The sequence below is a fragment of the Hyperoodon ampullatus genome, assembly GCF_949752795.1.
Source record: "Hyperoodon ampullatus genome assembly, chromosome: 3".
NCBI lineage: Eukaryota > Metazoa > Chordata > Mammalia > Artiodactyla > Ziphiidae > Hyperoodon > Hyperoodon ampullatus.
The window spans coordinates 66007790-66020792 of NC_136916.1; the positions used below are offsets into that span (position 1 = coordinate 66007790).

General features: G+C 37.9%; 1 protein-coding gene across 2 annotated transcripts in view; it reads left to right on the plus strand.

Moving 5' to 3' along the window:
• SCAPER (S-phase cyclin A associated protein in the ER) overlaps window positions 1–13003 on the plus strand; it is a gene marked incomplete at both ends in the record, with an annotated part of 359493 nt that overhangs the window by 229223 nt on the left and 117267 nt on the right. For both annotated transcript variants that reach the window (XM_079700316.1, XM_079700317.1), the window contains one exon: window positions 6317–6440. In XM_079700316.1, coding sequence (XP_079556442.1) covers window positions 6317–6440 — 124 coding nt within the window. The remainder of the gene's footprint in view (window positions 1–6316; window positions 6441–13003) is intronic.

A 13003-nucleotide genomic window follows, 5' to 3' on the forward strand; every position in this document is an offset into this window, starting at 1 on the left:
TGTATTCTATTTGTGTCCTTTTGGGGTATAAATAGGTTCCTGTATTTATTGCTAAAATACCCAGCTTTGTGATGCCTTTTCTGTCCTCTGCTTTTCAGAGGAAACATTTTCAGTGAGAAGACTTACTGACACAAGATTCACTCATGTATTCATGATTATTTGGAGCAGAAAGCCTTTATCTAAACCCAACCACAGTGTACTTTTGACAGAAAGGACAGTAAGATTTTACTGTCTTCTCAGAAGATACTTTTAAAATCTGGGGCTTTCTGTTTGATGTTAAAAAGTGCTTCCAGTCATTTGAGTTTTAAATTACAAGGAAAGCTGCTTGGGCAGACCACCCAAGCTGGGTTCAAAGAAATGATCTTTCTAAGACAGGTGCTCTTCAAATAGAGGTTGTTTTTCAAACAAGTTCTACTAAGTGGACAAGTTTTTCCTGACCCTGAGATTTTTGGTTACTGCCCCCCGCCGCCCCGCCCCGCTTTTTTCTCATCAGAAAGTAGTTTCTTTGTGGAAGTTTCTTTGGAGAGTTTTGTGAGCATAAGATTATACAGATGCATATTCCATACTTTACTAGTAAATGCAGTTTTTTTAAAGCACAGAGGGCTTTAGGACAAAATCCCCTACCATGTGCTGTTTGCTTTTTCATGTGTATGTTTATTTATGCCTTACGATATTCCACAAAAGATTTTAGACAAGTTGTAGGGATTTCATTGAATAAGACAGAAAAAAAGAGATTAGAAATCAAGACCATAAAAATTATAGATCAAAACCAAAGGGAAAAGAGGATACAATTATAGAACTATAATTCCACGTGTCATTCTAAATATAGTACCCTCATTTTTTTTAAGCCTTGAGGGATCTATAGTTACATATGTTAGTCCCACTATAAAGCTGCAGTACACAAAACAATGTGATATTGGCACAATGCTGAACAATATTATCAACTAGACTAGGAAACCAGGGAATATATCCTATATATATAGTTATAGTAAAGGTGGCATTTCAAACCAGTAGAGAAACGGTGAATTATTGAGTAATCTCTGGGGCGGGGGGTGGAATTTAGGCTTCTGCCTCATGCCACACCCCAAAATAAATTTTAAATGATTTGATAGTAAATTATAAAACCATAAAATTACCACACACAGTGATGATTAAAGAAAAATAAATACAAATGGCTAGACACAGACATGTAGTTACCTCATCTTATAGTGAAGAATAACCTTTTAAAGGATAAAAGGAAAGGAAGAAAAAAATAAATCACAAAGAAAGAATTATTTGACTACCTAAAATTGTTTAGCTTCAGTACATAAAAAATGCTTTCAAAATAACAAGCAAAATTAATGGCAGTAGGTAAACTGGAAAATATATTAACAACATGTATTAACCCTTTGTTATATTTATATTGAGAGAATCCTTATAAATCACTAAGAAAAAGATAAAAACCTCCAATAAAAATTTTAAAATAGAGGATAAGAATAATTAACAAAAAGATAAGTGGCTACTTACCTCATACCTTATCCCACAATCAATTTCATAGCTTGCATTTAAATGCAAAAATCTATGAAAATGCCAGAAGTAAATTTAAAAGAATGTTTTTATAATCTTGAAGTGGGAAGGTCCTTCTAAGTTTTACACAATACCCAGGTGTACTAAAGGGAAAGTTTGACAGATTTTATCAAATAAAAATGAAAACATTCTTTATGACAGAAAACAAAAAATTTAGATAAACAACAGACTGGAAAAGTTATTTGCTACATATGATGATAAAAGGTTACTATCTTTATTATTGGTAAAGAGCCTTATAAATCAATAAGAAAAAGAGAGACCCCCCCCAATAGAAAAATGGGTAAAAGGTTCACAGTGATAATTCAAGAAAATATAAGTATACATTGGCAATAAGCACATGAAAAAGTCTTTGATCACACTAGTAATAAAAGAAATGCAACCCTTTAAAAATTCCATTTTTAGCTGTCAGATCAGTAATGGTTGTTTATAATGAAATTATCTGGTGTTGGTAAAAACATGGAGAAACTCTTTTTCTGGGAGTATAAATTGGTTTAAAATATTTTTTTTCTGGTGGGCAATTTGAATTTTGCAGTGTCTATCAAAAATCTTAAATGTTCATATCCTTTGACTCAAATTATCATTGCTGAAAATTCATCCTAAGGAAGCAGAAGGATTTGTTCAGTACAGCTATTGTGAACATGAGTTGTGCTATTGAGCACATCCTATGTTTGTGGAGCTCCCAAGCATATAATGTGGCCCTCCCACTATAGAGCATGAGAATGCCAGGTATTTGCTTCCCAGTATTCTTTGTGTCTAGTATATAAACTTGTGACCTAGGCTTCATGACCCAACATACCCACTCTAGACTTTTACTCTGAGGCTAATGAAGTAAGAAGCAAGGACATCCCAAACTCTATTCTTTTGACAATTGGAGGCAGCTGCATCTGGTGTCCAAAATCATAGTGTGAGTTCAAGCTGTGGCATATGGTGCCCAGTGTTTTTTTTAGCAGATCAATTTCATGGTATGTGATTTGGATATTGGTCCAGGCAGTGTAACTTCTATGCCTGTGTTTTCTAAATCCTATGATATACCCAATAGCCTGTCAGTTAACTTCCTTAATATTTAAGTCAGCCAGAGCTTACTTCCTGTGGCATATAACTAAGAACTCTGAATATTAAAACAGTGTTGTTTATAATGTTGAAAATTGGGCACAATAGTAAGGGATTGATTGAAGTAAAATTTTATATCCATTGGATGACACTGTTCCATCTTTTAAAATCTATAATATTTCTCAATGTAAGTATTTTAATCAGAAAAGGAATTTAAAATAAGAAATTGGATGTCTACAAAACTGTTGGAAAAAGTTGTAGACCTTTTGTTGTTGACTCCAAAACAATACCAGACATATCCACTGGGGGCGCTGCTCCCTTTGAGGCCAAACACAAGTTAGGAAGGAAATAAGCTAATGCCACACACAACTTTCTCTCACAACCAGGAAACCACAGAATGGGTACTTAAGGCTGCAGATCAGGTTAGGAAATCAAATCAAGTAGTACAAGTTATTCCACTGGTTCTTGACACACAGAATTCGGGAAATGGAACCTGAATACTACTGCAGGAAAACCTCACTTTTCCAAACCTTGCTTGATAAGGACAACAACCAATGGCAGGGGGAGATGGCCTTGGCTCATTTCACCCTCCAAGTCTTGTATGATACCATTTGTGTGGGAGGGAACAACTCTTGCATATGCACAGACTACTTCTGGAAAGATATGTAAACTAGTAACCATGGTGATTTCTAAGGTAGGGAACTGAGTGGCTGAGGGAAATAAGTAAGAGGGAGATACTTTTCACCATGCTTTTTTGTGTGTGTTGTACTAAGGTCATCATTCCTATTCAAAAAGTTACCAAGTTAAATTTTATTTGTATTGAAGCTCAGTAGTTTTTACTGTACTCCAAGGGAACACACCCACAGGTGTCCCCAGGTCTCTGAGGAACCCTTCAAGGCTCTTTGAGAGGAGAACAAAGTAGGGTCCTGGGTCCCCCACTTCTGCTTCAGTCAGCAGAGGTCTGATTTTATCTGTTCTTTGGTTTAGGCTTCTGAAAAAGATTTTGTTAGCTTTTAAGCTTCTGAGTAAGAAAGCATTCTGCTGCTTTATTTAAAAAATTGAAGACCAGTGTTATAGAAGGATTTTTTTAAAGATTTTTTTTGATGTGGACCATTTTTAAAGTCTTTATTGAATTTGTTACAATACTGCTTCTGTTTTCTGTTTTGGTTTTTTGGCCCCGAGGCATGTGGGATCTTAGCTCCCTGTCCAGGGATTGAACAACGCTCACCCCCGGCATTGGAAGGCAAAGTCTTAACCACTGGACCACCAGGGAAGTCCCTATAGAAGAACATTAAATGTCATGGAGAAATATTCATTGTACACATATTAACTAAGTGAATATTTGTAAGAAGAGAAGATTGGAAGTACAAATACCAATCATCTCTTGATAGTTTTTACTGTTTATTTGTGCTTCTCTTTCCCAAAGTTATGACAGTTATCTAAAATTATTTTTATAATCACAAATACATGTTATTTTTTAAATTAAAAAGAAAAGCCCTCTTGAAAAATCTAAATATGTTACCTAATAACTGAAATAATGCTGATTTGCATTTGTGGAGAATTTGTTAGGTAGCACCTCCAAATCAATGTGTCATAAATGAGTTACATGTAGGCCACATTTTCCTGTACAATCCTCAGGGATTAAGTCAGGCCAGAGCTGAGCCTCCTCCTGGCTCCCTTCAACTTAGAGTCCTTTCGTTGTTTTGTTTTGTTTGCGACACGCGGGCCTCTCACCGCCGTGGCCCCTCCCGCCGCGGAGCACAGGCTCCGGACTCGCAGGCCCAGTGGCCACGGCTCACGGGCCCAGACGCTCCGTGGCACGTAGGATCCTCCCGGACCGGGGCACGAACCTGCGCCCCCTGCATTGGCAGGTGGACTCCCAACCACTGCGCCACCAGGGAAGCCCCCTTTCGTTGTTTATGCCAGTATACCATGAAGAAATTTGGGACACACCGTGCTTTATTATCCTGGAAATAATAGCTTCTATAGCACACTTTGATTGGATTTTTTAAATGTTTTATTTGTGCATTTCTTAACAAGAATAATAAGATTAATAACGCTAATGAAGTCTATCATTATTAAGTATTTAAGCATGTGCCAGGCACTGTCCTAAGTATAATATTTTACATCTGTTATCTCATTTAATTCTCATGATAACCATGTGAAGCTTAGGTATTATTATCTCAGTTTTATAGGTGAGAAAATGGATGCTAAGATATTAAATGAGTAACTTGCTAAAACCTCAAATGGCACAACTGGGTTTCTAACCTAGTGTCTTATTCCAGTACCTCTACTCTTAACCAATGTATTCTAATGCTCAGTTTCCAGGAACCTATCAATTATGTGAAGCAAGATACAACTATATCAGACAAACAGATGATTACAAGTACAGGAGGGGCTGTCTTCACCATCTTTCTCCTACTAGGGCATCAGCTCCATGAGGACAGAGAGCTTGTCTGTCTTGTCCACCTAGCACAGAGCCTGGAAAATCATAGGCACTTAGATATTTGTTGAATGAATGAATACCCACTTGTTGGTTCTTAGACCTGTACTTTTCAACTCTAGCTATACATCAGAATTGCTCATAGAACTTTTGAAACATGCAGATGTCTAGAGCCCTCCCATTCCCCAACTAGCATCTCCAGGGGAGGAACTCAGGCAAGTATATATCTTTAAAGATATACAGGTGATGCTAGTGCTCTGTCAAACTCTAGAGCCCCTATTCCAGAACAGTGGCCCTCTGACTTGAAGATGCATCAGAATTACCTGTGGAATTTGTTAAAACACAAATTGCTGGACTCTACCCCCAAAGTTTCTAGTATTTAGTAACCTGGGGTGGAACCTGAGAATTTGCATTTCTAAAGGTTCCCAGGTGATATTGATGCTACTGGTCCATGGTTCACACTTTAAGAATTGTTGTTCTAGAGGATTGGTTGTAAGGGACTAAATCAAAACACTTATACATAGGACTTAAGCAGGAGATTTAGTCAGACAGGCAGGAACCAACATTAATCACTCAGGCAATGCAGGTTAATCACAGTTTTCAAAGCACTCAGAGGAATACCCATTGAGTGTTGCTCCAAATGTTTCTTTGAACAGTGGCATATAATTTTTTAATCCTTAAGAAAAAAAAACATTTCTTTGATGGGTTTGACCTTAGACTGTTTTATTCTCTAGGTCCTCCCCTGCTCCGTCTCTGAGCAGGTGTGGTGCTCACTCCCCAGAACTCTGCAGTTCTTGTCTCACAGGGAAAGCCTCTAGTTTCTCCTCATGTGTGCTCCCTTCTTCCATCATCTGCCCTTGTCGACCAGGAGATCTAGCAACAGGAGCTTTGGCAGACCTTTTTTTCTGGGTATTATTCAAAGAATTCTAGGTCCCAAAATTCCTGGGTAATATCTAATCTTAGATTATAAAGACCTTGTCAGTAGACTGTAAGTACATTTCCATTGCCTGCTGCTGCAACTAAGAAATTAATAAGAGGCAAGAATTAGTTACTAATGAACACTGGGCTGTGGATAAAAATTGCAAGCTTTTATATCTAGCTGATGGACCTTGCACCTAGTAATATTTGGCTTGTTTTTTTTTTAGAGTGACTTCTATCCCATGCCTGTTGCTTTTATACCATTCATTTTATGTATTTTAAATTGTTTAGAGAAGAGCTGCACGGGTTTTATAAGTGGTGTTTTTCTCCTTCTGTTAGGTCTCTCTGCAATGCAGTCAATGTTTACAACCTCACCTGCAATAACTGTTCAGAAAACTGCACTGATGTTCTGTTTAGTAACAAGATTACCTTCTTGATGGACCTCCTCATACACCAGTTGACGGTATGTAATATTATTGCTTTGAGTTAGAAGCAGCTAAGATTTGAGAAATATCCCCTGTAGAGAAAACTAAAAGCTTATTTACTCTCCAGATTGGAAAAAAAAAAAAAAAGTGAAGATGATTGGGAGAGTAAAATAGGAACTGGCAGAAAAACCTCTTAATTTGAAAATCTTATATTGCAGTCTCCTAAGTTCCAATATTTGATGGGTAATATACTTGTAGCACTTGCTGAGATCATAAATTTACATGGTCAGACTAGGGCTTTAGAATGAGTTAGGCTCAAAGGCAAACCTCTGAGGCCGTAGGAATGAGTGCTGTAGAAGGGAAGACAGCTGGGAAAGTCTCAAAACCTCTCTTACCAGCTCAGTTAAAAGGGTCAGTTTAAAAAGGACTTTTTGATAACCATTGATATACTTTTTTGAAGGAAGAAACTCCTCTGTCAGAAAGGGGCAAACCTGTTATACTTTTGCAATGGGAACAAGCAGCCAATTGTAGCCTTAAATTTTACTTCGGTTCACAGGTGTTGAAAGAGGTAAGCTCAGCATAGTATCCAAAGGTTTAGGCCTGTCAACTGCAGTCTCCAGAACACAGCCCTGGGGCCAGAATTTTCTTGGTCAAGTTTCTGAGTCCCTGAGATATTGGCACAAAATCTCTCTCAAGCTGCAAGGTTATAACACAGGAGATTTATTTTTCAGAACTGATCTACTTTTACTCAGCACGTATTTCTAATAGCTCTTCCTCAACTGTGTGCCTTTTGCTCTCTTTCCTTCTCCACTTGGTTAATTTCTACACATTCTGCAGACCTTTACTGAGACATAATGGCACCTTCTTTATGAAACCTTCCCCAACCTGACTCTTTCCTCAAGTCCAGGTTAGGTGTTCTTCTTACATGCTCCTCTGCATTATGTCATTCATAGAATTAATCGCATTGAATTGTAATTAACTGTTTACTTGTCCATTTCCCCAACTAGCCATAAAATCAAGGAGGACAGGAGGTAATTTATCACTTTCTCTGAGCTCCTAACACAGGGCCTGACACAGTAGCTTCAATATGTCTTTGATGAATATATAAGTAAATAAATGGAACCCCATATGTTTCAAGCTGAAAATCAGAAAGGAAATTATGAGGCCCTTACACATAGGTATACTGACAGTGAGAAGGGACTGCAGTGAGAGAGAACAAAAAACACAGACCTAGAACTGTTACACAGTGCAATAATGGCTATTTATAGTGATGACACTGAGTCATCACTTGAGGCCTAAGTTATATGTGGTTTTATCTATAAAAGAAGGCATTGAAATACGAGTTACACATTTAGCAAAATTCTATCAGAAATAGCAGAAAGGCAGGGGCAAGGAGAAAAGACTTAGCATTTGTGGTATGGCCTTATATTCCAGGTATTTTAATATATATTGCTTCATTTAATTTTTAAAACAGAAAGTCAGTATTATTATATCATTTTACAGATGAGGAAACTTGAGTCCCAGAGAGGTTGGCTTGCCCAGGGCTACATAGATAGTAAGTCACGGAGTCAAGAGTCCAACCTAGGTCCGTCAAACCCAAATTAAGGGACATTCTACACAAAAATTGACTTGTACTTTTCAAAAGTGTCAGTGTCATGAAAGAAAAGGAAAGGTTGGAGAACTATCACAGACTGGAGGAAACTAAGGAGATCTGACAATTAGATGTAATGTGGGATCCTAGACCAGAAAAAGGATGTTAGTGAGAGAACTTGAAAATTCAAATAAGGTCAATAGAATAGTTAATTTTATTGGCTCACTTCTTGCTTTCAGTAATTATACTATGGTTTTGTAAGGTGTTAACAGTAGGGATACTGGCTGAAGGGAACTCTACTATTCTTGCATCATATCCTGTTTTTAAGTCTTCTTGCATATTCTTTCACATTTAAAAGCCATTCTCTTTTTTTTTTTTTTGCCATACGCGGGCCTCTCCCTGTTGTGCCCTCTCCCGTTGCGAAGCACAGGCTCAGCGGCCACGGCTCACGGGCCCAGCCGCTCCACGGCATGTGGGATCCTCCCGGACCGGGGCACGAACCCATGTCCCCTGCATTGGCAGGCGGACTCTCAACCACTGCGCCACCAGGGAAGCCCCGCCATTCTCTTTTGTTACTTGTCCTGTTCAAAGTATATAATTTATATTCTTCCATTACCAATTTTAAATTATTTTAAAATAAGAAGTAAAAACTAAAAAACCAAATCCCATGCTCTCTCACTGTTGCATGCTGCATCATCTGGAAGAATTTACTCTGTGAAACCTATTCTATATTGCTAATGGAAGAAGATACATAAATGTACTTTGAACAGAACAGGTAACAAAAGAGACATTTGAAATGTGAAGGAATGAGCAAGAAGACTTACAGACAAGATCCTCCATCCTAGCTAGGATGTCTAGAATGTCTCTTCATTCTTTTCTGATCGAAACCTTTTCTTATTGTATGAGGTAGTTTGTTTATTCTCTCACTTAATAATTGTAAGCGCCTACTATTTCCAGTTCCAGAGAAGCATAAGACATGATCCCAACCATCCAGGAAATTCCTGCATAGGAGTGGTAATAGACATGTAAATTGCATATAAAAATGGTGTGTTGGAAACCTGTACGGAGTATAATGGAGCACAGAGGAAGGAGCTCAGTAGCCTCCGCCCGGGACGTCACAAAGGAGGGACATTTGAGCTAGACCTTATCTCCTCATAATAGCTTTCAGTTACTAAGTGCCTACTATGTGCCAGGAGCTTGTAAAAGTAGCTTGATCCTCTCCCTGTATTTTGAAATCCCCAGTTTTCTTTGAATAATATTCCCTTACTTGTGACCTCAAGGTTTCTTGACACTCAGAAAGCTTTTAATCTCCCAACCAGTGGATATCACCACATTCTATGTTTATTTTGTTCAGTTTAGAACTGGGATCCTGGGACATTAGTTTATCAAACACATTTTATCCCTCCTATATGTGGCACTTTCTGGTTTCTGCTGTTCCTTTTGGCTTTTTATTCTCTAGCTGTCAATTCTAATACTGCTGTGATAGAGTTTGTGATAGTTGGGAGAGGAGGGTATGTCTTCTAAGTTGGGGAAGTAGAAGGTGGTGGTGGCTAGTGATGGTGATTTTTACATTTCTGGAAATCACTTGAGTGCATTTCCATTTTTATTGCTGACTTGTTTTGATATACATGTAACTGAAATATGGATCACTAACTTGTTAGTACCCTTTAAGTAAAGGATAGAAAATAGTCATCAACACATTTTCCAGAAGGATTAGAAAGAAGCATAAAAGAAGCTAATTAATTGAGATCTGGTGGAATTTATATGACACCTGATTTTAGGGCACTTCAGCCTTTCTGGTTCTTCAGCAAACTGAGATGGTTTAGAAGACTTTCTTTTCCCCCAGTCTAGCTGTTTGGAGTTTGTTTTAGCACTCTTGTATTTCATCTCAATTATGTGCAAAGCATTGTACAGATTCCAGGGTTACAGAGGTGAATTGGACACAGTTCCTTTCCTCTAGAAGCCCACAGTTGAAAAAGGAACAACTTACATACATTAACATTAAAGGAAAGCTATGAGAAGTTCTGTAACATAATCAGAGCTACAGAGTAGCCCACGCAGCCTAAACGAGTGCCTGGCACATAAGAGGTGCCTGTTAAATATTTGATGAATGAATGAATGAGTTCTAATTGGAGCATTGGAGAGGCTTTCGGGAAGAAATTGTATTTGCCCATGCCTTGAGGAAGGATGGAAATTCTACAGTTCTGGATTATGACTTTTACAAAAGCTAAATTAGCATATGTGGCACTGTAAAAGCTTTTTCTTGCAGCACAGATTCAAAGTAGGATTTTTTTTTTTTTTTTTTTGCAGTACGCGGGCCTCTCACTGTTGTGGCCTCTCCCGTTGCGGAGCACAGGCTCCGGACGCGCAGGCCCAGCGGCCATGGCTCACGGGCCCAGCCGCGCCGCGGCATGTGGGATCTTCCCGGACCGGGACACGAACCCGTGTCCCCTGCATCGGCAGGCGGACTCTTAACCACTGTGCCACCAGGGAAGCCCCCAAAGTAGGATTTTTAAGATAAGGTCTTGAGGAATTTATTTGGAGTCATGTAAAAACAGTACATTTAGACAGGCATGATCTAGGATGAAGGCTAACAGAAATGTATTATCTTCCAAAAAGTATGAAAACTTTAAAATATGTTAAAGCAGATTTCATTCAATAAGTAATTGTTAAGAATCTTCTCTGTACCTAAATCATTTCAGTGCATAGAAAAGTAGCCCTCTACCTTCAAAATGTCTCCTTGAGGAGACCAGACATGCACATTAGAAGGCAATAAAAAGACCAGTGAAAAAGAGTAAACTGGCAAAATAGGAAGTCCCAGTTCTCATTCCCCACAGAGATACTTAACAACTATATACAGACCAAAATACCATTATGAGAACTCTGGTAAACAGTTAAGATATTGCAATACCCCAGATGATCTCAAAGCCAAGAACAGCCACATTGATGTGGGTAAGAAGAACTGTTTTGCTTTACTCATGATCGCCCCTCTCTCAAGTTGGCACAGCTCCACACTGGAAGATAATACCCCAGCTCATGGGTTCTCCCCTTTAGGAGGGAGGGGAGTTGAGTGTGAGTCCTGCATTCTGGCTTTTTGGAGGACTGCCAGGGGATTTGTATCTGTCTCACCTGACTTATGGCACTGACAGGAAACTGGCATACTTTGGATGACTGGCAGCCCCTGAGAACAAGAGAGAGCAAGGCAGCTTGCTTCTGAGAACCAGAGAACTTGCAGTGCTGCAGGCAGACACCAGAGGGAGCAAGAGATTATGATCTCCTGAAACAGAAACCAGCAAGCCTTTCTAATTGAGGAATTGCACACTCAGGCCCAGAGAAGTCCTATCCCCTACAAAAGTGTCAGAGAATGCCTAATTCCCTAGTCAAGGTGATTGGTGTCTTCCCCTTTACAAAGCCAATATGTACAGTCTAAAAGTCATGCTTGTTTTTTCAAATGTGCAGATCCCAACACAAAGTTACAAGAAACACAAAGAAAAAGGGAAACATGGCCCCTACAAAGAACAAGATAAATCTTCAAAACTAGCCCTAAGGAAACAGGTATATGAATTACCTGACAAAAAATTCAAAATAATCATCATAAAGATGTTCTATGAACTCAAGAAAATGATATATGAACAAAATGAAAATAACAAAGAGGTAGAAAATATAAAAAGAACCAAAGACAAGTTTTGGAGCTGAAGAATACAATGATTGAACTGAAAAAATTAGAGGAATTCAAGATCAGCATTGATCAAACAGAAGAAAGAATCATCGAACTAAAAGATAGGTCATTTGAAATTATCCAGTCAGGAATAAAAAGAAAAAAGAATGAAAAAAGCCTAAGGGACTTATGCTGTACTGTAAAGTAGGCAAATGTATGTATTATGGTAGTCCCAAAAGGAGAGAGAAAGAGAGAATGGGGCAGAAAGCTTATTTAAATAAATAATGGCCTAAAATTTCCCAGTCTAGTGAAGGAAAGGGAATCCAAATTCAAGAATTCCAACAGATCCTAACTTTGATGAACCCAAAGAATCTCACAGAGACACATTATAATCAACTTATCAAAAGTCAAAGACAGAATTTCGAATGCAGCAAAAGGAAAGCAACTTGTCACATGCAAGGGAACTCTCATAAAACAATCAGTGGATTTCTCACCAGGAACACTACAGGCCAGAAGGGAGTGGAAGGTTATAATCAAAATGCTAAAAGAAAAAAAGGCCAACCAAGAACACCATATCCAGCAAAACTATCCTTCAAAAATGAAGGAAAAATAAAAACTTTCCCAGATAAATAAAAGCTAAGGGAATTCATCACCACTACTAGACCTGCTTTACAAGAAATTCTAAAAGGAGTCCTTCAAATGGGAACAAAAAGACACTAAATAGCAACATGAAAGCATATGAAAGTATAAAGCTTACTGGTAAATGTAAACATATAGACAAATACTGAATGCTGTAATACTGTAATGGGAGGGTGGTTAAATCACTGTTAATTCTGTTATAGAAATTAAAAGACAAAAGTGTAGAAATAACTATAACTATAAAAGTATGTTAATGGATACATGATATAAAATATGTATTTTGTGACATCAGTAACATAAAATATTGGGGGGGGAGAAATAAAAGTGTAGTATATTTGTATGTGATTGATGTTGTTATCAGCTTGAAATAGATTATTATAACTATAAAATGCTTTATGTAAACCCAGTGGCAACCACAAAGAAAATACCTATAGAAGATACTCAAAAGAAAATGAGAAAGGAATCAAAGCATGTTACTACAAACAAAAAAAAAAAATCAACAATACAAAGCAAGACAGCAGGAGAGGAATGAGGGACAAAATAACTACAAGACGAAAATAATTAACAAAACGGCAATAGTAGTTCCTTCTCTATCAATAATTACTTTAAATGTAAATAGATTAAACTCTCCAGTGAAAAGACATACAGTGGCTGAATGGATCAAAATCATTTGGCAACAACAGACTCACTTTAAATTTAAGGACACACGTAAG